General features: G+C 35.5%; 3 protein-coding genes across 3 annotated transcripts in view; 2 read left to right on the forward strand and 1 right to left on the reverse strand.

Moving 5' to 3' along the window:
* The window catches only part of LOC127509705 (interferon-induced very large GTPase 1-like), a 322,431-nt gene that overhangs the window by 49,466 nt on the left and 247,299 nt on the right, over positions 1–25,666 (reverse strand). The window lies entirely within an intron of this gene.
* Positions 5,773–11,092, forward strand: LOC127509716 (NAD(P)(+)--arginine ADP-ribosyltransferase 2-like). The gene is made up of 3 exons (XM_051888637.1): positions 5,773–6,033; positions 9,819–9,922; positions 9,999–11,092. Exons 2-3 carry the CDS (start codon positions 9,872–9,874, stop codon positions 10,872–10,874), a joined length of 927 nt encoding a protein of 308 aa, XP_051744597.1. The 5' UTR covers positions 5,773–6,033; positions 9,819–9,871; the 3' UTR covers positions 10,875–11,092.
* LOC127509707 (uncharacterized) lies at positions 17,704–20,298 on the forward strand. The gene has a single exon (XM_051888627.1). It carries the CDS (start codon positions 18,095–18,097, stop codon positions 19,592–19,594), a length of 1,500 nt encoding a protein of 499 aa, XP_051744587.1. The 5' UTR covers positions 17,704–18,094; the 3' UTR covers positions 19,595–20,298.

The raw sequence follows: 25,666 nt of genomic DNA on the forward strand, positions 1-25,666 counted from the left end.
CTGAGCCCCAGATGAGATCCACAGAGATCAGGGACATATTATCTGTTCCCAGAAGTGTGCCGACTCCTGGGGATACACAAAAAGCATTCAACTCCCCTTCATCCGCAAAGCGATGGATTGATGGAATGCTTCAACCGTACCCTGACCACCCAGCTAGCCATCTTAACCAGTGAGCACTGCGAGCCCCTGGTTCTCTAGGCATACCGATCAGCAGTTCAAGAGTGTACAGTTAATGATAAATAACCAAATAGGTTACTTCCAAGATAACTGGGGTTTCTTACTTGGCCACTAAGCATATTTTGTTGGTAAATTTCCACAGACAACAGGTGGAAACAGACAAGGCTTAAGCTAGTCCTAAAATGAAATACATGTTTGAGCTGTTTTAACTGAGAGCAACTTGTACTGACGTCTTAAAATTCTTGCTGATTCTTGATGTTTGTGTGAGTCAAAAAGACACAGCTGAAAACACTTTCTATATAATGAGTAAAAAAAAAAAATCAGAATATGCAATTTTTATCTGATAATTTCATAGTGCAAAACGAACAGCTAAGACCAAACTCTGGATGAGACCAGAACTTATCTTGCAATTTTTCCAATAAAAAATGTGCTTCAGAAAACACAGTTACAGCAGCATGATAAAAACAGATGATATAAACTCAAGGGTCAAGAGCCCAACTAAAACAAACACTGATCACCATAATGGTGACAAATGTCATTCTTTTCAATAAAACATCAACATCTAAACCTCAGTTCATTTTTGTTAAAAAGTTTTGTATGAAAGAAAGAAACTGGACTGTAATAAGTGAAGATGCTGAGATCTTGAGAGATCTGTTAGTGTTTAATTCTCTGTTGCTGCCATTCATTTGGCTTTATTTAAATAAGGAGATTTTACTTTAATTTAAAGTTTTTGTTTACCACCTTGTGCTGTCACAAGGTTTTTTTACAGTAACTGTGTTTGATCATAATAATTATCATAATAATTCAGGAAATAACTGTAAAATATCAGTGTTTTTCAGCTAATTAAAAACACAGGTGCTTGTTTTTCAGACTTTCCATTGACTAATATTGGTAGACACATGAGGTTTCAAATTGTGGGTCGCGACCCATTTGTGGGTCACAGAGTGGGAAAAGGTTTGTCACATGAAATAAATTCACTGCAGCTAAACTTATGTTTCAGTGAATGACCCAGCCAGCATAGCCTTGTGGGGCCCAGATGGGTGTCACCTAGGCTGCCTATCTGGGTCCCACCCAGACAGCACGCCAAATACGCATACTCTTTATTATATCTAATCATTTGTAAGTGTGAACTTGTGAAATGTACATATACAAATAACACAGTTAGCTAACAATGTATTAATTTAAGCAATGTATTAATTTATGGTAAAGCTCATGGAAGTAATAAATACATTTCAACAATGATTAGGATACATAGAAAAATTTGGAATGGTGCATGTTGATCCAGAGTTTGTCATATTCTCAGGCATCCAGAGATAAAACAGAAAAGCAAATGGAGAATAATTAGTGTAGCTGCTAGTAATGCATTAAAGTAATCTAGCCTAGAGGTCATGAATGCATGAACTAACTTTTCTGCATCAGAAAGAGATAACATGTTTTGTAGCTTAGCAGTGTTTCTGAGGTGGAAGAAGGCTGTTTTTGTAACATATGAAATATGATTTTCAAAGGACAAGTTGGTGTCTAATATACAGTAAAACCCAGATCTTTGACTGTAGAGGATGGAGTAACAGTACATCCTTCTAAATGCAGATTGAAGTCTCTAAATTTCATCAGATCTGGTCTTGATGAAATACACTATATTGCCAAAAGTTTTGGAATGCCTGACTTTATGTGCACACAAACTTTAATGACATCCAATTCTTAATCTGTAGGGTTTAATATGGAGTTGGCCCACCCTTTACAGCTATAACAGCCTCGACTCTTCTGGGAAGGCTTTCCACAAGGTTTAGGAGTGTGTTTATGGGAATTTATGGTTAGGCACTGATGTTGGCGAGAAGGCCTGGCTCACAGTCTCCGCTCTAATTCATCCCAAAGGTGTTCTATCGGGTTGAGGTCAGGACTCTGTGCAGGCCAGTCAAGTTTCTCCACATCAAACTCGCTCATCCATGTCTTTATGGACCTTGCTTTGTGCACTGGTGCACAGTCATGTTGGAACTAGAAGGGCCATCCCCAAACTGTTCCCACAAAGTTGGGTCCATGAAATTGTTGCTGAAGCATTAAGAGTTCCTTTCACTGGAACTAAGGGGTCAAGCCCAACCCCTGAAAAACAACCCCACACTATAATCCCCCCTCCACCAAACTTTACACTTGGCACAATGCAGTCAGGCAAATACCATTCTCCTGACAACCACCAAACCCAGAATCGTCCATCAGATATCGTCCATAGATATAATTTTTTTGCAAGAAGGAGCACAATTGAGCAGACACAACATTTTGTAGTATTTTAGACATAAATGGACGTTTTGAAATGGGTCTGTAATTTCCTAATACATTTGGATCTAATTGTGGTTTCTTAAAGAGAGGCTTAATAACTGCCAACTTGAATAATAACTATGTGATCTACGAAGTGTATGATGTCATTGATGCCATCCAAAATGGGAACGGTGATTTTGAAATGGATTCTGATACAAGTGATGAAGAGTAATGTGGAGATGCCTGTGAACTGGAAAAGAAAAACCCAGTGACCGATGTGTATGTGAACATTATGCCAACAAAATCAAGTCATTCAAAAACAGACCATGCATCGGGACTGTCATAATTGAATATGGCTATGAACAGAGATAAATGCCAAAGTTTTTGTTCATTTCATCAGGTTTTGTGAATATAATCTGAAGTTATTTTTTATAATAAATTATTTTTTATAAAAATATGACTTTTAGGCTACTGTTATGGGGCTACAAAAGCAGTACACCCTGCAAAAGAACCTTTAGATGGTCTCTACATTTGTTCAGACAGTGAGTGAAATCACTTAAATTCTGCTACCCAACAGGCCCAAAGTTACAATATTACTACATTGCCCTAAAACTTACTAAAATGTAAAAAAAAAAAAAAAAAAAAAAACAACAACAACAAAAAAAACATTTATTTCTGCATTAGAGATCTCCTACAACAACATGTAAAATGTTATTTTTTTCTATATTTGGGTCTTTGAGGGTTAAACTTTTTACAGAAAAACACTGTTATTTTCAGGTCGCAATGGTGACCCACAAAACAGACGATACAGAAACCCTTCAAATCCCAACAGAACATTAAACACTAACAGATCTCTTAAGATCTCAGCATCTTCACTTATTACAACCCAGACTTTATTTCTTTCATGCTTAAGTTCTTATTGAGAATTAACAGAGGTTTAGATGTTGATGTTTTATTGAAAATAATAAAGTCTGTTGTCGCCATTATGGCGATCAGTGTTAGATTTCGTTGTGCTACTGACCTTTGATTTTTTTAAGTTAGTTTTTCTCAAGCTGTTGTAACTGTGTGTCTCTGATATTTGTTTGTTATGGCGTTTGTTATGGCAAAAACTGCAAGTACAACTCTGATCAGATATTGTTGGTCACTTTTTAGTGGCCTGATTCATTGATACCAGAGTCTAATTTCTGATTAAATTGTTTTAATATTTGTTAATTTATCCTGCCAGTACCCCCCAGAGTGATTTTTTTAAGGCAACCATTATTTTTGAATGTTTGCCCTTATTGTTTCCTTGGCATTCCATTGTTCCAGACATCATCACCTAAACCTCTGTTATTTCTCAATAAGAACTTTTGTATGAAAGAAATAATGTCAAACTGGATTGTAATAAGTAAAGATGCTGAGATCTTGAGAGATCTGTTAGTGTTCCATGTTCTGTTTCTGCCAGTCATTTGAACTAATTCAGGAAATACCTGTAAAATAACAGTGTTTTCTGTAAAACATTTTTTTGTACTTTATTTAAATTATGATATTTTACTTAAATTCAAAGTTTTTTTTTTGTTTTGTTTGACAGCTGCTGCTGCCAGTCATTTGATCGGTTTTATTTTTTTACAATCAGTAGTGAGGAAGGAGATACAAATCCCTGAACAAAAGTTTAAATTTGGATCTGTTCCTGCAATAACTTGAGAGAGATAGGTCAGAGAATTAAAGATTGAGTTCAACAGGAAGCAGTTCAATCAACCACATCACAGGTGTCTCCACATACACAATCAACAGCTTCTTATTTGCTGCTTTTTAAGATAATCTGAACTGCATTAGACTTGTTGTAAATTTTCACATACAACTTTTAAATCTCACTCTAAAACAGTTCCTCACACAAAGCATCACATCCCGAAGATCTGGATTGCAGCACAGGAATAAAACACAGTGTATTTTATGACAGCATATTAATAAAATTATGCCCCTTGATGAACCAAATTAAAGAATTATTGATTATGGTTAAATTATCACAGAAAATTGAATCAATTCAATATTTTAAACTGTAGTATTGTTTAAAATTAATCTTTAAAATGCCAAGTCATGACAGATTTAACATTATCATTTCAAATGAAGTAAATTGTAAATCAGTCAAGTCAACTGCATTAAAGTGCACTTAATTGGCCCGAGATCACAATCCTGATTTGGAGTAGATGATCACTGGATTGATCTGGGCCACACTCCTCGCACCAACAATTGCCAAGATCGCTTGCTATGTGGGATGTAGATTATTAGCCTAATAGCCTAATGTGACACATTCATATACCATGTTATTTACATGATACTTCAAGGTAATTTACGGAATACCATGGTAGCCTACATTTAAAGAAAATGGGCTAACACTTTACTTAAAGCCTTTATGTATACTGCATTATAAAGGTATTTATAATGTACGTCATAATGCGTTATATCATTTCAAATATAGTTGCAACCAAAGTTAAAATGCATTATAATATTCAAAGATTTTTTTTTGTTACATCTGAAATTGGTTGTTTGTCATGTTTTAATGCAATATAATTTCTAAAGATTTATTATAATGTACTATAACTGGTTACAATTATTAATACAATGCATTATAATGTGCATTACAAAGCACAATTAATGCATTAAATATACTTTTATAAGTAAATCTATAAAAGTATAGATAAAACTCAATGTGCAGACAATTTAAACACTCCAACAATTATAGTCTTTAATGTCAGTTTTGAATGTCCCATTAAATATTAACACATCTTCAAAAGAGGACGAGTTAAATGGTAGCAGAAGTCACCATAAAATGTACAAGTGAAATTTCTGACCACAGTTTCCTAAATGTTTCAAATTCAGATCAGCATTTGCAACCCTGCAGTTTCTCAAATGCCACTTTTTCTTACACAATTAAACTGTATAAAGTGCATGTGTGCAAACATGCAAAGAGCATTAGGCAGTACAAATAGATACTATAAAAAATACTATCAAAATTACTAACAAAAAAAAAAAAAAAAGAAAAAAAAAAAGAAAAAAGAGAAAAAAAGAGACAGTTTCTAACATGGAACAAGGCACGTGAAGCACAATACACAGTTCAACTTTCCAGAATTACTTGTAAAAGACTTGTATGTGAGGAAATACTGACTTGTGTAATGATTATGTCTAAAACTTGGTTACACATAAGATGTTTCTGAACATAATTACAATAAGATGATATTAAATATTGTAATCTACAATAATAAAATAATTTGTTTAACATTTATTTTTAAAATAATCTGCGAAACCTATGAACACATTCCCACAAAAACTACATAGATCTAAATTTAACTGCCATCTCAGTTTTGTTTAAATAGCTGGAGGAGGAGCTTAATCTGACGGTGGCACCCTAAACTTAACTATGTTTTAAAGTTTCACAACTGAAACACTCCTCAATCATCATCGTTCATTGGACAGCAAACCTGAGAAATTTTCTTTGTTGAACAGTGACAACAGAGAATCCAGTGATATTTTTCCAACACAGAGTATGAAAATTCAGCAGATTTCATTGGACTTTGTACTGAATACTGAAGTTTGCATGATTTTCTGTGTTTCTAGAGGATAGACAAGGTAAGGACACTATTCAGTTCTGTTGACATTTAAAAAAAAATATGGTAACCTTAATCCACATGTAATTTATTAAAAATGGCTTAACAGTTTCTCATGAAATATTGTTTAAGATTTTTAAAATATATCCCTGAGAGCAACATTGTGCCGGCCAACATCTGGTCTGCGTGTAATCCACATGTACCAGATGTGTGCCGGATCTGGGCCACACTATGTTGCTGTCTTGGATACTACATAGTAAAATCCCTGGTGGTCTAAATTAAGTGCATTTTAACAAGTGAAATTATCCGTCAGTGGGGTAATAAAAACAATCTTAATGTAAACGGAAAACAAGATTATTCTGAGTGTCTATTACTAAATGCAAATTTACAGTAGCTCCGCCCACCAATGTCACAAGGTTAAAAACAACACATGTGATTAATGACTTCAGTGGTGTAGATAGTAGTGTGTTGGGTGTGGAAAACTAACTTGTGATGCGACTGACTGGGTTCGAATCCAACTTTTGCCGAGCTCACTCTTCTCCCTCTTCCCATTACATATCACATCAGAAAGGCATTTATTTTTCAGGAAGTAAAGTGCCTAACGAGTGTTTAATAATGATAAAAGTATTTATAATTTTAATAAATATAATCATTTACACTCTTCTTATTGCATCCTGTTAATGTACAACAATACAGAGGTACAAATAGTATGTATCTGCCAGTATAAAGTATAAATAGCATCTAATTACTAATTACACTTATTGTAAAACAGCTACTTTTACATAATGAATAGAACATAATTTGCAAAATAAAAAAATGCACTTAAATTATAATTTATTATTTTTTTGCATGTGGGATACCATGAAAATGAATAGTACTTACTGTGAATAAAATGTAACATTCTGCCAGTTTTCACCTCTGATATTATAACAGTTGATAAGAATTAAACTTGTATTGACTCAGAATGCGGACATCTTTTTGTTGGGTGCTGTTGTCATGCTGAATCATAATATCGGAGCTTCATTGATCATGGCTTTTCATAGTTGTGGTGCACGTACTTAACACAGAGTCAACCTACTCAGAGTTGATTGAACTAACTCAATCCAGCTGTTCTGAAACAGAAATCTCAGAGTTTCCCATCTCAGAGTAAGTCAACTCAGAGTTCAAGTTTTAAAGGTCCCATGACATGCTACTTTTTGGATGCTTTTATATAGGCCTAAGTGGTCCCTAGTACTGTATCTGAAGTCTCTTTCCCGAAATTCAGCCTTGGTGCAGAATTTCAGCCACTATGAGCCAGTCCAACAATGAGCTTTCCTCAGGACGTGCCGTTTCTGGGTCTGTAGCTTTAAATGCTAATGAGGAGGCGAGAGGCGGGGCAAGGTGGAGGGTGGGTGTTACCTTAACCAGCTTGCGGCCACTGTATCATGCGCTAATGTTGACAGTGGATGTATCGCAATGGCTCGTAGACACGCAGTCGTTCAAGCTTTCAGTTTGACCCAGAATCTGATCCAGATGGAGAAGCACCGGATGCAGCAGGACGTCTCCGAATGGTTAGTTTAAAACATTGTGTCTGGATACGGTATTTAGTTGGTTTATGTATGCTGTTACAGTTATTATCATGTAGCTAATGCTAGCCTACATTGTTGTCTCTTCATGTTGCTCTTATTTGCTATCGTATATATATATTATATATATAATTATCAGCTATAGACACTAACCAGCGCAACTAAATTAGTCAGAACTCTGCCATTATTACAAATACCTTATCAGATAGGTGCCGTTGTGGAAAATGTGCTACCATGCCAACATCATTTATTTGTTTATATATTTTATATTTCATAAATCTTAAAAATTTTTACAATCTTATTAAAATTACATCAAGCTCTGCAATCTGGAAATGTGGATATTGCGTGCGCCAACAGCAGAACGGTTATCCAAACAACAAAGAAATGTTCAACACTCGTGTTACAGTGTGTGTATTCACACACATACTTGATGATATCTACCTTTACATTAGCGACAGTAACTGGACTGTATTGGCCCATGTTGAGGAAACAGTCGTCGGTGAAATGTGTGGCGCAGACATACAAAACTATGGGAGGTTGTATCGGCGCATTACCAGAGAAAATAAAATTAACTCACTGTTTCTTTATTGGCTCGGATGAAGGAACTAAAAAAATACTTCGGTGTTAATTTGTACATCCAAACACTGAGCAACTGCCATGCTTCGCTCGTTTACAAGCCATGATGTCTCTCAAGGGAAAAAAAAATATTGTGCTCGAATCTCACGGTAGTAGCTCATTTTCTCATGGGTGGGCAAAGCAGAGAAAGGGAAGGTAACCTTTCCCCGTATGACGACATATAGGGAAGATTCCAGATTGGGCCGTCTGAACTTTTTCTCGGTTTACACCCATTGCCTTTTCTATCCACTGGGGGACCATATGCAGGCTAGGGGAACTCATATTAATGTTAAAAAACCTCATAAAGTGAAATTTTCATGCCATGGGACCTTTAACTCAAAGTTGGTTGAACCTCCTTATTGAAATGGGCCTGATGATAACGAGCACAATCACTGAAGAAAAGAGAAAAACAATAACTACATCTGACTTCTAGCCACAGCCTCAGATGAAATCAACTGAAAAGACAAACCAGGCTAACTTTATTTCTGTCATTTGTCTTCTTTTTGAGAATTAACAGGTTTAGATGCTGATGTTTTATTGAAAATGTTACCATTATGGTGATCAGTGTTTCCTTTAGTTGGGTACTTTGACTTGGTTTTTATGTTAAGTTTGTGGTCTTTATAACAATGTTTACAGAAGCACATCATTTGTTATAAAAGAGACCACAAACAAGAGAAACTGGGTGATATGGTTTACACCATCAAGAAGAAAACTAATTGTCTAGTCTCATCCCTGACCAAAAGTAGTTGTTCATTATTGTTATTATAACCAACAGTATCTTTATGCCACAGATAAGATGTTTTGAGATTTCATTTTAAACATATTGTGGGGGGGAAATAGACACACCCACTACACTCAGAGCGAAAGACATGCCAGCACCATCATGGAAGTTCCACGGCCATCAAAAAAATTGTATCTATCAAATTGACTGACCCAGCACTGATTAAAAAAAAAAAAAAAAAAGGCAAATTGCAAATTATTTACTGAATAAAACCCAGCAAGCTGGGTAAAAATAACCCAGCATGTGTTCTGTCCAGTATTTACCTCAGAGCTGGGTTGTCAAATAACCAAAATTGTGTTGTTTTTAACCCAGCATTTTTTTTAGAGTGTAGAGAGAAGAGTGGCACCATGGATACCGTCTCATTTCAACAGGTCTGGTCTGCCCCAAAAACTTTGTCAATATATAGACAATTGTCTATATTATTTTGTGGACACCACTTAGACATCCAGCCATTGAGTGATGACAGTCTAAGTATTTCATCACTCCAGGGAACAGGGAGAGGGCCAGAGCAAATTACAGTGTCTGACATCATACTTGCGAGTTATGTTAACAATGTTAACAATGTTAATGTCCCACATAGTTAACAATGTTAATTTTAGTGATCTCTGACTGGTGAAGTCGGACATCATTAGTGCCGACATGAATAATAATCTTAAAATAAAAGGTTAGAGGTTAAAGTGAAAGGTCAACATATCAGTAAATGTCACGCTAATATGATTATTATTCAAAAAGTTCTGCTACTTCTATGAATTTAAAACTGTTTTATGTTGGTGAACAGTTTAATTGTGCAACATATTGGAGTGATAGATTTAGTCTTTTTGAAATGTACTTCTGGTTTTCTTTCAGCATCTGTTCTTCACTATATCAACTATTTCATTTGGGAATTTGGCTAAATCAAGATGCTGCTGATCACTGAAGCTCTTCTTCTCATTTTAGCTACTTTAGGACAGGTAAGCTTGTGTTCTAGTATAATTAGTACAGACATGAATACTGATGATGTGATCATTATGATTTCTGTTGCTGTAGGATCACAGAGGATCTGCAGGACAGATATTTCCATTGGATATGGCACCAAATTCTGTTGATGATCAGTATAAGGGTTGTATAGAGAACATGAAACACCTGGTGGAGACAACACTTCTAGAGAAAGAAAAATCTCAGTCTGAATATGAATTTGCAAAACTTTGGGAAGAGGGTGTACACAACGCCAAAACACCAGAAGATAACTTGTCAAAAAATCATTCAGTTGCTGTTTATGTTTACACACATTCACGTCCACTGTATCAATTTTTCAATAATGATGTTCGTAGTCAGAAACAAAAATACAAAGACAAGACATTTAAATGGTATTCACTTCACTTTCTGTTAACAGAAGCGATACAGATTCTGAAGAAAACACAAAATAGATGCTATTTCACATATCGTGGTACTACAGAGGAATTTGATAAGAATGTTCTGAACAAAGAGGTTCGTTTTGGATCATTTACATCCTCCTCTTTATATCAAAGTGTAGCACAAAATTTTGGAACTAAATCTTGTTTTCAAATCAAAACTTGTGAAGGTGCTGATGTGTCACATTACTCTATATTTTTTTCTGAGAAAGAGGTGCTGATTCCTCCATATGAGAAGTTCAAAGTCATTGCTGTCAACACAATTAAAGGTCAGAGTGATCTCTGGTGTGACACTGTGTTCATATTGCACAGCTCTGGAACAAGAAGTGACCTGAATTGTGCAGTGGCATCCATGGAGATAAGTACCAATGCACCTTCAATTAATTTTATTATTGTTTTTTTTGTTATTATAACTATTATTATTATTTGTTATGTAATGTATATTTTAATTAGGAAGTGCTATGGTTTGGACACTGTTAGACCTTACCAGGCTTTTAATTATCAACTGTAATCTGCAGTACTGTAAAGGTACCACACAGACTGCCCCAAATTGTCAGACTGCCATTTAAATTTATAAACTAATATTTATAATATGCTAATAATGAGACCATATTATTACTGTGAACTTATTTCATTCGATTCCACTAAAAATATTTTAAATAAAGAGATTTTCACTGCATCAGCAACTGCAGTCACCACCTGTTAAATAAAGCAACATGCAGCATATCATCAATGTTTTTGGGTCTTCTCTTCTCCTGAACTGAAGCACAATGATGACCCAAAAACCTCAATTTTACATTAAACTACCAGCAAATGTGCCCAGTATATCATTGTTTTGTTTTGTTTTACTCACAGTTTATTACTATTAAAACACATTTCGTGAGTGTGTCTTTTTTATCTTGCACCTTTAACCCTTTCAGCAGGTAAGTCATGTAGTGTCCAACTACAAAGAGTAAAAGTAACATTAACATGTTGCAGTAAGATAATTAAGTGAATATGTAAGTGATGATTGAGCATTAATGATAAACACTTGCTGTTAACAAGCAGAATCTATCTATCTATTCAAAATAAGTACAATTTAAACAAATATATTGGTTTCATTGGACAAAAATATATAATGAATACTACTTCATGGAATTATGATTTAACAAAAAAATATTTTTACATTATATATATTATATATTATATACATCATATTATATATGATATTTTTAATGTGTGGATTAATTAAAATAATTTAATTAAATCGGATTTCAGGAATGAACAATGAGCTGCTTAAAGTGTGCATTTTAACAGAAAATAGGCCTAATTCAATCTTGAGCACAATACATTAAATACAGTTGGATGTAATTTATTTCGGTAACACTTTAGTATAGGGAACACATATAAACTATTAACTATGACTTTTCCCTCAATAAACTCCTAGTTTACTGCTTATTAATAGTTAGTAAGGTAGTTGTTAAGTTTAGGTATTGGGTAGGATTAAGAACATAGAATAAGGTCATGCAGAATAAGGCATTAATATGTGCTAAATAAGTACTAATAAATAGCCAGAATTCTAGTAATATGCATGCTAATAAGTAACTAGTTAAAAGACCGTAAAATAAAGTGTTACCTTTATTTCATTTATAAATTAAGTTGCATTTTCTGTATACTTTTATTTTTTGTACTGACAGTGGTTAATTAAGTCTGTGAGTTATTTATATGTGAGAGAGTCAGTGGTAATGCGTTCCTATTGTTCAGTGTTAGAAGAATCAACTTATCTTGACAGTTAGCCTGCCCTGGATCAGGATAGTTTCCCAGCATAAGTTGCTAGACTGAGCTTGATTTATTCTAAATTTGCTTTATGAAACCAAATCATTTGACAATGAGTCAGAATAACTGAAATAAGCCTGGCTTATTTGGTCAGCTTGTTTTATTAAACTCTGCAGGTTGCTGCTGGAAGAGGTGTTAGTGAGGCCAGCAGGGGGCGCTGCTCGTCCTGTGGTTTGAGTGAGTCCTAACGCCCACTCAGTTGCCATAAACTGTACTGTAAAAAGGGTTCATATAAACCCCAAAGTCTTTCTCAGAAAGATTAGGGGTGAAACCCTGGTGTAAAATAGTACACAAGAATAGTACCATCACACACAAACAATCAATGTAGATCAGTTAGTTTCACATAAAGTAATATAGTACTTTATTCAGTTCTTATAACTTTTGTGGAGCTAGCCGCTTCTTTACGTAAATCCAACATTGTATTTTTTTGAGTGCAACACAACATAATATTATGGGAGAAAAGGCTTTAAGGTATAACAATTCATATTCTGAATATACTGTCAAGTCAATAAAAAGTAATAAGGTACAACTGTCCTTACTTTCCAAGTGGGTTTGAATTTTGTGAATGATAAATTAAAAATATCATCTTCTGTGGATCTGTTTGTCCTGTACACAAACTGTAGTAGGTCAAATGACTCTGGTTTGGTGCTCAAGATGTTTCTTAATAAAGGGATAATAGTGGTGGACTTGAAGCAGAAAGGAGCTGTAGTCAGTGTAAGATTGGGAAAGATTGAACAAACACAACCACATGATCAGAAACACCCGCTTACAACACTTAGATACTGACTTATTTCTCCTTTCTGTCTGCCATTCATAAAGTAAAGTTTAGATTGTTGGAGCTCAAAAAGTAAAAATGGATTCAATAAATGTATCTATAGAAGAAATTTGTTGTTTACACAGTGAGAAACTCAAAGATTGAATCCCAAATGGTACCCTACCCAGATTTTTCTGCCTGACAAAGTGAAGTAGACCAAAAGATCCTCAAAAGCTACACATCATGTTGAGATCCAAAGAAATTCAGGAACAAATGAGAAAGAAAGTAATTGAGATCTATCAGTCTGGAAAAGGTTATAAAGCCATTTCTAAAGCTTTGGGACTCCAGCGAACCACAGTGAGAGCCGTTATCCACAAATGGCGAAAACATGGAACAGTGGTGAACCTTCCCAGGAGTGGCCGGCCGACCAAAATTACCCCAAGAGCGCAGTGACGACTCATCCAAAAGGCCACAAAAGACCCCCAACAGCATCCAAAGAACTGCAGGCCTCACTTGCCTCAGTTAAGGTCAGTGTTCATGACTCCACCATAAGAAAGAGACTGGGCAAAAATGGCCTGCATGGCAGAATTCCAAGATGAAAATTACTGCTGAGCAAAAAGAACATAAAGGCTCATCTCAGTTTTGCCAGAAAACATCTTGATGATCCCCAAGACTTTTGGGAAAATACTCTGTGGACTGAAGAGACAAAAGTTGAACTTTTTGAAAGGTGTGTGTCCCATTACATCTGGCGTAAAAGTAACACAGCATTTCAGAAAAAGAACATCATACCAACAGTAAAATATTGGGTAACACTTTAGTATAGGGAACACATATAAACTATTAACTATGACTTTTTCCTCAATAAACTCCTAATTTACTGCTTATTAACAGTTAATAAGGTAGTTGTTAAGTTTAGGTATTGGGTAGGATTAAAAATGTAGAATAAGGTCATGCATAATAAGGCATTAATATGTGCTTATTAAGTACTAATAAATAGCCAATATTCTAGTAATATGCATGCTAATAAGCAACTAGTTAAAAGACCCTAAAATAAAGTGTTAACAAATATTGTGGTGGTAGTGTGATGGTCTGGGGCTGTTTTGCTGCTTCAGGAACTGGAAGACTTGCTGTGATAAATGGAACCATGAATTCTGCTGTCTACCAAAAAATCCTGAAGGATAATGTCCGGCCATCTGTTCGTGACCTCAAGCTGAAGCGAACTTGGGTTCTGCAGCAGGACAATGATCCAAAACACACCAGCAAGTCCACCTCTGAATGGCTGAAGAAAAACAAAATGAAGACTTTGGAGTGGCCTAGTCAAAGCCCTGACCTCAATCCTATTGAGATGCTGTGGCATGACCTTAAAAAGGCGGTTGATGCTCGAAAGCCCTCCAATGTGGCTGAATTACAACAATTCTGCAAAGATGAGTGGGCCAAAATTCCTCCACAGCGCTGTAACAGACTCATTGCAAGTTATCGCAAACACTTGATTGCAGTTGTTGCTGTTAAGGGTGGACCAACCAGTTATTAGGTTGAGGGGGCAAGCACTTTTTCACATAGGGCCATGTGGGTTTGGATTTTGTTTTCCCTTCATAATAAAAACCTTCATTTAAAAACTGCATGTTGTGTTTATTTGTGTTATCTTTGATTAATATTTAAATTTGTTTGATGATCTGAAACATTAAAGTGTGACAAACATGCAAAAAAATAAAAAATCAGGAAGGGGGCAAGCACTTTTTCACACCAGTGTGTACACTGTAAAAATAAAAGGTGCCTGGAGGAACCTTTTGGGGTTCTTCACTTTGCCACACCGGCGGAACCGTCTGTAGATCCTCTAGGCACCCTTTCAAAAGGGCTGGTTCTCAGAGGAACCACCCAGGTTTCCTGAGGAACCTTTATATGAAGCATTGTGTGGAACCGCTTTGGGTACCTCCAGGAACCAAATTACATGTTTTTTATTTTTATTATTAATTTATATTACTTTATTTTATGTTGGTACTATGGTTACCATTAACTTCTATTATAATAAATAAATTGAAAAACTGAACCAAATGCAAAATAAAAATTGTTTATTGCATATTATAGATCCATTTTACACATACACTTGCATGCACTTAAAAAAAAGCAATAGGCTAAATATCACTACACATTTAAAAAAGTGTAATGCATAAACAACATGAATAATCAACCACTTATATACAATATGCTATACAAGAAAAGACATCTCAACACACAAATGTTCCATGTAATAAATCAATGTAAAAATGACATTAAAGTGTTAGTTCACCCAAAAATGAAAATTCTGTCATTAATTACTCACCCTCATGTTGTTCCACACCCATAAGAATTTTGTTCATCTTCAGAACACAAATTAAGATGTTTTTGATGAAATCTGAGAGCTTTCTGTCCCTCCATTGACTGCCTTCGCAACTGAAATGTTGATGCTTCTAAAAGTTCATAAAGAGATCGTAAAACTAATCCATATGAATTGAACGGTTTGGTCCAAATTTTCTGAAGTGACTTAATTGCTTTATATGATGAACAGATTTAATTTAGGCTTTTATTCACAAATATCCATGAGGGTGAGTAATTAATGACAGAATTATCGTTTTTGGTTGAACGAAGCCTTTAACATCTTGAATACCCTAATTGAAAAGCATCAAATAAATTTTGTATACTTAAAGGGAAAAAAATGAAAAATATGCTATTAATTACTCATCCTCATGTTGTTCCAAACCTGTGAGACTTTCGTTCATCTTCAGAACACAAATTAAGATATTTTTGATAAAATCTGAGAGATTTCTGTCCCTCCATAGACAGCCACGCTACCAATTTACCAAACTACCAATTTGACGCTTCAAAAAGTTCATAAATAGATGAATTGAGTGGTTTAGTCCAAATTTTCTGAAGAGACTCGGTTGCTTTATGAACAGATTTAATTATAGGCTTTTATTCACATGTAAACATTGATCGGCAAACATAAACAGAAGCTCAACCAAACCAGCTTGAACAACCTCTTGTGTGAAGCTCAAACCTGCTCCGTAACACATGAGAATAAACCTTGTTGGTTTTTGCACATTAAGCAAACATGTTTAAGCTTCCATTTACCACAACTGATGTTCGAGTTGATGAAAGTTTATATGTGAATATAAGCCTAAATTCAATCTGTTCATCATATAAACAATCTCTTGATTACAATCTCTTTATGAACTTTTTGAAGCGTCAAAGTGGTAGTTGCATAGCTGTCTAGGAAGGGATAGAAATCTCTCAGATTTCATCAAAAAGATTCTCATTTGTGGCCTGAAGATCAATGAAGGTCTTACTGGTGTGGAACGACATGAGGATGACAGAATTTTCATTTTTGGGTGAATTATTCCTTTAACTTTAAAACATTTGTGTCTCAATCCACTTGTTAAGTCTGATGTTACTGTTTCCAGGTTCAAAAGCTCTATCAGATGCCAAAAGAAAACAATAAATGGTGCACTCAGTTTGCTGTAATACTTCTTGAAAATTATGATCCTAACCTTTATATACCAAAATCTCAGATGGTCACAGTTATTCAGCATTTTTGAATCATTAGAATATTGAAGTCTGGGAGACTGGAGACTTTAACATACACCATGACTTAACTTAAATTAGCTTATCTTAAATGTTTGACTTGAATCAACAGTGCTCATAAACAGCTGTTGAGTATTCTCACTAGAAATGAGAAGAGGCTTCGACCCGGAAACAGTATTCCTTACGTAACAAGAAACAGATAACATTTTCCCTTATGACAGAGTTAAGGTGCAGTAAAATTTACTGCTGTTTGGCAAATGAATTCCAGTAATTTCAATAGAAATCCACACAATCATTAATTTTGTGTGTGGTCAAAGATTTCAATATGGGTCCAAGTTAGTCACTCAAATTCACCAGATTTGACCAACAGAAAGTAGCTTGAAAGTGACTCCTATGTGAGCTGCTTCATATAATATACTGAACAAAATGAAAAACGCAACACTTTTGTTTTTGCCCCCATTTTTCATGAGCTGAACTCAAAGATCTAAGACTTTTCTATGTACACAAAAGGCCTATTTCTCTCAAATATTGTTCACAAATCTCTCTAAATCTGTGTTAGTGAGCACTTCTCCTTGCCTAGATAATCCATCCACCTCACAGGTGTGGCATATCAAGATGCTGATTAGACAGCATGATTATTGCACAGGTGTGCCTTAGGCTGGCCACAATAAAAGGCCACTCCAAAATGTGCAGATAAAACAATAATAATGTAATAAAATATTTCACAGTGTCAAAATAAAGCATTTATTAACACACTGAGTAATTATTACTATATAAGATGTATAAATGTACGTTTAAATAGTTTATTAATCATTTACTTACACTTCCTAAATGATCTTATGAACCACTGACAACTCCTAAATAACTGGTTTGTAAATAAATTAAAACTTAATTTATTAATGATCAATTTATCATTTCTAAAGTATGAAGTATACAGTTATTAAACACATTATAGATATGCTTAGAAATCAAGAACAAAGCATTTATAGGTGTATTTATAAACTGCTTATTAATGTCTATTAATGCTTTATAAATGATGAATTGACAGTTTACTAATGCTTAACTAATGCTTCATAGTGTGCAGTTATTATAAAGTGTTACCTATATTTTGACTAAGGGGCTGATCACAAATTCGTTATTTCAAATGTAGGTGTGTAGTAGTAGCGCTTCGTCCTCACGCCAGTTCGGTTTTCTTTTGGAATCCACGGTGGCTGATTATATCATAAAATCTATAGGCTATATATAGGCAGGTCAGTTAACAGCCCACTGGTTTAAAATTTGCCATTAAAACATGGTGGAAAACGTGTTTATCTTTCATTTCCAATGTGTATATCATATAATCAGAGCATCAGAAGTTTCTGTTTATCTGACACCAAACCTGTTGATGTGAGTAAATCCTTCTGTTTCTGTTGAACCTGTTATATCTTGAATTAAGGAGACTTTTGACAATGTTTTTTTTTTTTTTTTTTTTTTTTTTTCCCAGAAGTACAGACATTATTTAGCCAAGAAGAAGAGAAGATCCTTGGATGAAGACCTTGAAGAAGTAATAATACGAGATTGCTTCATTTATTTACTTTGTTTCTAAGTTGCTCTGTTGGATCAAGATGAATTTTATCCATGAACAAGAAAAATCTCAACCTTGTGACTGTACTCTTTATAAAAAGGGCACAAAACCACCTTCTGTCACTTTAGATGAAGTAGCTAAGAATGTGTTAATGTACATTGGAGGGTCTCATCACTTAAACAAAACTGAAAAACAGATTGAAACCAAATATAGCTTTAAAAAGGAGTGTGACGGTTGCTGGTCAGAGGATAATATCAAACGAGCTTGGGGAAAAACACAAAGAATGAATGACACGTCATTAAAAAGAAAACGCTGGACTCTTGCAATACTGTTACAGGTGATAAAAAGAAGTTCAGGTTTTAATGAGTTTAAAGACAATACATCTGATCAACTTCAAGCTGAAAAAGACATTGTAAGATCCAAAGGGTCAGCATCAAAAAGTCAACTTCCAAGTTCCAATGAAAAAGAACAGAATAGAGGAGGCTCAAACAAACCTAATTCTCAAAACTTCTACATACGTATCCCACTCTCAGTAATGTTTAGAAATGAATCAACCTACTATAGGGGTGGGGGAAGTAAAGACAAAGACAGCACTATCTATAAATTAATAGACAGATTTCCTCTCGTTCCTGAAATAAAGAAAAAAACATCTTATGTTATGTTATATAACAATCAAACCAGGAATGCTGCATGGGTGTATGAGATATTGAACAAGAGTACTTTAGCTACTGCTTCAGTTAAAGATAAAGATTGTAAATATGTAGATGACATTAAAAATCCACTCTACCAAGCAGCTAAGAGCACGGAAGGATGTGATGAAAGTGACTATGAACAAGGTCATCTTGCGGCCGCTGCCAATCACAGGTGGTGTAAGGAAGCCTACAAGGACACTTTTTTCCTCAGCAACATTGTACCACAGGATCCTCATTTGAACCAAGGCATGTGGAAACAATTGGAGGATTATTGTCAAGGCAAAAGTAAAGAAAATGGAGTTCGCAATGTCCATGTGTATTCTGGACCACTTTACCTACGAAGTGATGAAAAAAAAAAGCATGAGATATTGAAGATTTGGAGAACAAAAGTAGTGCCAACTCACTTTTTTAAGGTAGTAATTGTGGAGAATGAGGATGGGACAGTAGAGATGGAATGCTATGAAATGCCCAACACCTCAGAAGACAAAAACAAACAATCAAAAGACAAAAACAAACAATCAAAAGACAAAAACAAACAATCAAAAGATGAAAACAAACAATCAAAAGACAAAAACCATCAATCAAAAGACAAAAACAAACAATCAAAAGACAAAAATGATCAATCAAAAGACCAAAATGTGCTACAAAGCTACAAGGTGTCAGTTGCACAGATTGAAGAAGACTCTGGGCTGAGGTTCACTGAAAGCAGTTGCATTGAGGGAGAGATAGACAGCACAAGGACAGTGAAATGGGAGGGAAAAGACAGAAATGAAGGGTCATGTTCTGCTAAGATAAAAGTCAGAATCAGCACCCCACTTACTGATCACAATGATTTTATCTACATCTGAAATGTGTACAGTAATTTACTGCATTACTGAGTGTTTTATTTACTCTTATGGGTGTGTTTAGATCCCAGACTCACCACCTGTAGCTGAAAAAATGGGAAGTGTCTTTGAGCTTGAAATGATCTCACAGTACTTAATAATCCTATATACTGTATGTACTTATATGTATAGCAGTGGAGTAGCGTCTGGGCATGCAAGGTATGCATGTGCATATGGGCCCGGGCGGATTGGCAGCCTGCTATTACAGGCTTAACCCCGAAGTATACTTTGAACATCCGCGCACTGTCCGCATCGCATAATTTTCGTCACCAGGAGGGTTCACAGACGTCAGCACTTCCCCTCCGCATGCAGCCCAATTTTTGTGATGGCACGGACAGTGTGTGTACTGTACAACAGCCCATGCGAGAGTGAATATGAGTGCTTGAAAACAAAAGTACACTAGATAGTGCGTACACACGCCGAACGCGTCTTTCCACAGCCAAATATTTTCAAAGGCTCGCATGCGCGTCTGTGCGCAAGACAGAACCCGTATACATATGTTTAGAAAAATCAAGTATAATATAAGTAATGTTGTCAATATTCACTTTTCTGTCATTTTTAAAGTAGGTTTCTGAAATGTATGTATGCAGTAATGTAAGAAGTACAGGGTTTTAAATGAGTCATATTGGTGTGGTGTTCATTAAATAAACACTCAGAAAAATAATTAATTAACTGGCGTGTAGCCTCTTTATTTATTCAGCACCGAACTTTCACAAGTGCTTAGCTCTCTATATTACTTTCTTGTTCTAGCTCTAAGCTCTTGGGTATCTGCCACTTGTATGTTTGGTACTACTGCCATCTAGTGGACAATAATAAGAACAACAATTGATAGTAACAACTAATCACCACATCCCCTTTCCTTTAGAAAATATAAACTGAAGTGCATAAAACAACAGAGGAAATATAACACACAATTATCCATTTAACACTAAACAGAAATTTCAAAACAATGCCTTTGTTTAGTACATTTCAAATGTAACTGGGCAGAGTCATTTACAAATTAAGTTGATCAGGTTTCTTTATGATACGTGATGATCTTCTTAGTATAGGAAGGTCATTTGTTCCTACAGAATGATCATTGTCCAGGGAAGTGGAAGACGACGAAGATGACCGAATGCTTGGTGGTGCTACATCTCCAGGTGAGACCAGAACTACTTCTTTCTTGTCAGTCAGTGTTTGGCTTGTTTCTTGCCTCTTAAGGAGACTTCTGCGATTTCTCCTAAGAATCTGACCACTCTCTGTTCTGACGACATATGATCTTGGACTCACTTCTTCCAAAACAACAGCTTTCTTGTCCCAGCAGTTGTATTTTCCACTCTCACAATGTCATTCCTTTGATAGTACTTTCAGCATTTTGGTTTGTTTGTCATAGTTTGTCTTTTGTCTGTTTTAGAGAGCTTTCTGTTTCTGCCTAATTGTCGCATTGATCAGGTCTTGTTTCGTGTCAATCCTGTAGGGAAGCGTTGTTCTTATTTTGCGATTCATTAGGAGCTCTGCAGGAGATGCACCATGTTCCAGAGGTGCAGTGTTGGGTGTAAAGGTCTGTACACACCGGGACGAATATCGGGTGCGATTATCGCCGACGTTTAATGCCTCATGACTAAACAAAGGGTACCAATGTAAGTGTGCACACAGACACGAAAAACGGCGTAAAAGCGTCATTTTTTTAAAAAACGCCTGTTCACATGCCTGGAGATGCTGAAGTTACAGTAAAACATGACTTGGTGGCGCTCAAGCACAAAACGGGCTTGCCTAGCACACATTGATACCAAGACGACAAAGTGGAAGTAAGTAGACGAGGGCTGTGTCCGAAATCGCCCCCTATACCCTCATTCACTATTCCCTACATTAGTCCACTAACATAGTCCACTTGAAGAAGTGAATGAAAACGAGTGAGTGAATTCGGACACTCGGTGCACTGGGAGGGCTGGCTGTTTAATAATCATTTTAAAATTTGCAAACTAGCAGCTCCAGTTCTAGTAATGAAAAAAATCATCTTGAGCTCTGTCATGAAAATCAGCATGTATAAACCTCAATTAAACAATTTAATAATAAAGTTAAAACGAATTTATACCTGTATGATACACTGTAGGGAAGTGGATGGATGATTCAACTGCGTGCGCCATCATTGCCCCCTATACCCTTAAATAGGGCACTATTTGAGGGAACAATTTGTAGTGGTGTACGAAACCATAGTGAACGTTGTCGAGTGCTCATTCAATCCCACAATGCACCGCACCGACTGCAGTAACGAGTGTACAACCGGTGCACACTCAATGGCTGGAGAATACCCACAATGCACCATGGTTTCACACAGCACGAGTCAGCAGCGCGTATTTTCAGAATTCGCTCCTTAATTTTTGACTTTTTTTTTTTTTTTTTTTTGAAGTGCTTCTAAAAAGAAATTTAAGTGTAAACTCTGAAAGGGGCGGGGAAGTCGCTAAATCGTAAAAAAAAAAAAAAAAAAAAAAAAAATTCGACAGGGAGGGGGGGAGGGTTATTCCAGCGGGAAAGTGACGCAAATACATACCCTCTATTTCCACATTTCTTACGTATTTATGAATGAACTGATGGTTTTAAAAACTTCCCGGTCTACTGACATTTGTTAAGACTTTAAACATTACAATGCCCATGATAACTTTAGTTAATTCACCAGATAATTACTCTTCGACAGCGATGCCATAGAAATATACAGAGATACCACAAAAACGGAAGTTCAAAGACAATATTCAAAAGATGGCAGCGCGCATGTTTCTCTGGAGAATAAGGTCTATAGAAACAGTCAGTTTTTTGAGAAGCGCGAAAATATTCTTACCGTTGTGTCTGTTCGAGCTGCCATCCTGCAGACAGCGTGTCATAATTGACATACCTTCTTCTTCTTCTGTGGATCTTATTGGCAGTTTAAAAACGAGATGCATTACCACCATCTTCTGGACTGAGGTGTGAACTCATTGGGATGTCAGTTTATATATGCTATAGGCCTACTTTAATAATAACAGAAAAATAAAAAAAAAAATAAAAATGGGGACACTAATATAAAACAAACAAAAAACGTCCAAACAAACACTAAACTAAATCCTATTTGCAAGCTGAGTTTCTTTCAGAAAGATCAGCCTTAATTATAGATTGTGTGCCAGGCAAACTAAATATTTCTTTTTTTTTTTTTTTTTTTTTTTTTTTTACTCAATCCTTGTTGCCCTCTCTAGTTATTTCCTGTTTTTTTCAGAGTGCTTTCTACATGTCAAGAGTACATGTTTCCACCTATTCACAATGTATGCATAATCCAGTCTGGTGTTTAGCTATTTAATCTTGTGTACCCTATTCTCAAACTTCTAAGCATAGTTTCCTCCTGCCGTCTCAGACTACTGTAAGTTTTAACTATCACTTCTTTCTGAATGCTGTATAAATGTCTTCCTTTCTCCTCTTGATCCCATGTATCCTGCCACATTTTGTTAATAGTATCTTTAATGATAAATTTAATTTCTGATTTGCTAAGTGGAACTTGCATGTACTCTGCCTTCAGGGCTTCCTTTGCTAACGTATCCACCTTTTCATTTCCCTCAATATCCACATGCAACCCAAGTAAACTGTATATAAAGTTTGTTCTAGTATTTATACTTCCTGTGTCTTTCAGTTCTTTGTCCGATCTCGTCAGTTCAAGTGTAAGTGTATGGTGTTTTCTCTAAAGAGTTTGTTTATTAAAAATGATTATATGTATTACTTGTCTTTGTGAGCTTTGATATACATGTTACGTGACTTCTTTTTCAATTTCTTGAGCTTTGTTATATTTCTGCAACTGTCCTTCTACAGTTCTTGTAATATGACATACATTTTTGTCTTGTACATGTAAACAATAATGATAATATACTAATCAACACATTAAAACAAATTAACTACAGGCCTAGATTAAAGTCATTCTCTATTCTCTATTAACCAATATAAGAGGCATTAATTTAAAAATTAAAAGCAATAAGCCATTAAATTCAAGAGAGGTAAATAAACGTAATTAAAACTGGATTTAGCTTGCACGTCAGGATTCTTAAACATTAGAGAAAATTATTTGTAATAGTTTCAGCCTTCACAAAATACCACATTTGTCCGTATTTTTTATATTACCAGTTATTAACAATGAATTATTCCCAGTTATGCTTTGTATTTGTTGTGTAGTATTACAGTTTGTTTTCAGTTTTTTGACACTCCTGTGTTGTATTTTAACACATCTCTTTAGCACTTATCAGTCACAACACTTTTATGCTCCAAACTTTGGAAAAACGTTTTCACATTTACACCTCTCCAGTTCACAGTTTTGGCCAAGTCATTTTTGATTGCCTGCTTCATTATTCGCCAGACTTTGTCCTTTACATCCACTCCATTTAACACAGTTTAATAATTAAAAGTAATCAGATGCAGACTTTTAAGTGAGTGATATTAAGTTATTTAACACCTTAGGTCTTCAATTGTAAAACATCCTTCATTTAAATGGTTTGTCCATGTTAAGATTATATATCTAGTGAAATATTCACTTTCTTTAAAGAGTTTTTCTTTGTTCCGAGATTTCTTGTATTCTTTTTTGCTTTTGTTGAGACAAATTCAGAAAGGAGAAATAATTCAGTCTCTTCCTGGTAAATGGAGTTTCTGATCATGTGGGTTTGTTAAAATAGGTCAAAGAACAGACCAACATCAGGACTTCAGTTTAAATTTTAACAGAATGTGTTAAAAATTAACTTGCATTGAAACGTAATGCTATAAAATCTTGTATCAAAAACAAAAATACTAATATAAACAGATTTAAGACGCTTTATTTAATAAAAACACGTCTGCTTATGGTGCTGATTGTAAGTGCTTGGAGACATGAACAGCACTTACAGAGTTCTCCCAGTGTCAGTGTGGGTTTCATCCGGGTCCAAAGACATGCAGGTTAGATAGATTAGATATGTTTTATTTCCAGAAGCAGCAGCAGCAGAACAGCATTAAAGTTTCAAGATTTGATTGTGCTGAAATGAAATCTGACACATAAACACTTATATGTTGTATAAGACTGTTGTGCAGGTAAAAGTGGAAGTGTCTATGTGTCAGATTTCACAACACCTGCACAACAGTCTTATACAACATTTTTTAGAATATATATTAATATATTATTAATATGAATTATATTAATATTAAAAGTAACACCAAAACAGTGTTAGAGTTAAATAAGTGATTAAATGAGTGATGATTGTTTGATTATTGAAGACACCTGATGATAATGAGCACAATCACTGAAGAAAAGAGAAACACAAGAACTACAACTGACTTCCAGCAACAGTCTTAAAGGAACACTCCACTTTTTTTGAAAATAGGCTCATTTTCCAACCCTCATAGAGTTAAACAGTTGAGTTTTACCGTTTTCGAATCCATTCAGCCGATCTCCGGGTCTGGCGGTACCACTTTTAGCATAGCTTAGCATAGTTCATTGAATCTGATTAGACCGTTAGCATCTCGTTAAAAAATGACCAAAGAGTTTCGATATTTTTCCTATTTAAAACTTGACTCTTCTGTAGTTACATCGTGTACTAAGACTGACGGAAAATGAAAAGTTGTGGTTTTCTAGGCCGATATGGCTAGGAACTATACTCTCATTCTGGCGTAATAATCAAGGAACTTCGCTGCCGTACCATGGCTGCAGCAGGTGCAATGATATTACGCAGCGCCTGTGACCCCCTGCTTGCACAGGGAGCGTGCCTTGCAACCATGGAGACATTTGTGAGAGACACTCCTGACTATTCCGTGCATTTATTTCTGTTGACATGCAGAATGATGCACAACAGATAAAGAGACAGAAAATGGTTTGATATCTCTATAAGTGTTACTTGTGTCTTCAAACACTGACAATCAGCATGATAAGAAGTGTGTGTTTATCACTGGAACTTGAGCATGAAACTACCCTCAACCCCACCGGCAAACATTCTGTCACACTCCCCGCCACCCTCTTATATGCTTCGGCCATCTCAACAGTTCCTCCCATCGAAAAGTGGACCATGTTAGGATTGAGCCAAG

The sequence above is a fragment of the Ctenopharyngodon idella genome, chromosome 3 (assembly GCF_019924925.1).
Source record: "Ctenopharyngodon idella isolate HZGC_01 chromosome 3, HZGC01, whole genome shotgun sequence".
NCBI lineage: Eukaryota > Metazoa > Chordata > Actinopteri > Cypriniformes > Xenocyprididae > Ctenopharyngodon > Ctenopharyngodon idella.

Coding starts and splice junctions, on each gene's coding strand:
- LOC127509716 (XM_051888637.1), top strand. CDS start 9,872: ATGCTGCTGATCACTGAAGCTCTTCTTCTCATTTTAGCTACTTTAGGA. Junction 9,923..9,998: donor TTTTAGCTACTTTAGGACAG/GTAAGCTTGTGT, acceptor CTGTTGCTGTAG/GATCACAGAGGATCTGCAGG.
- LOC127509707 (XM_051888627.1), top strand. CDS start 18,095: ATGAATTTTATCCATGAACAAGAAAAATCTCAACCTTGTGACTGTACT.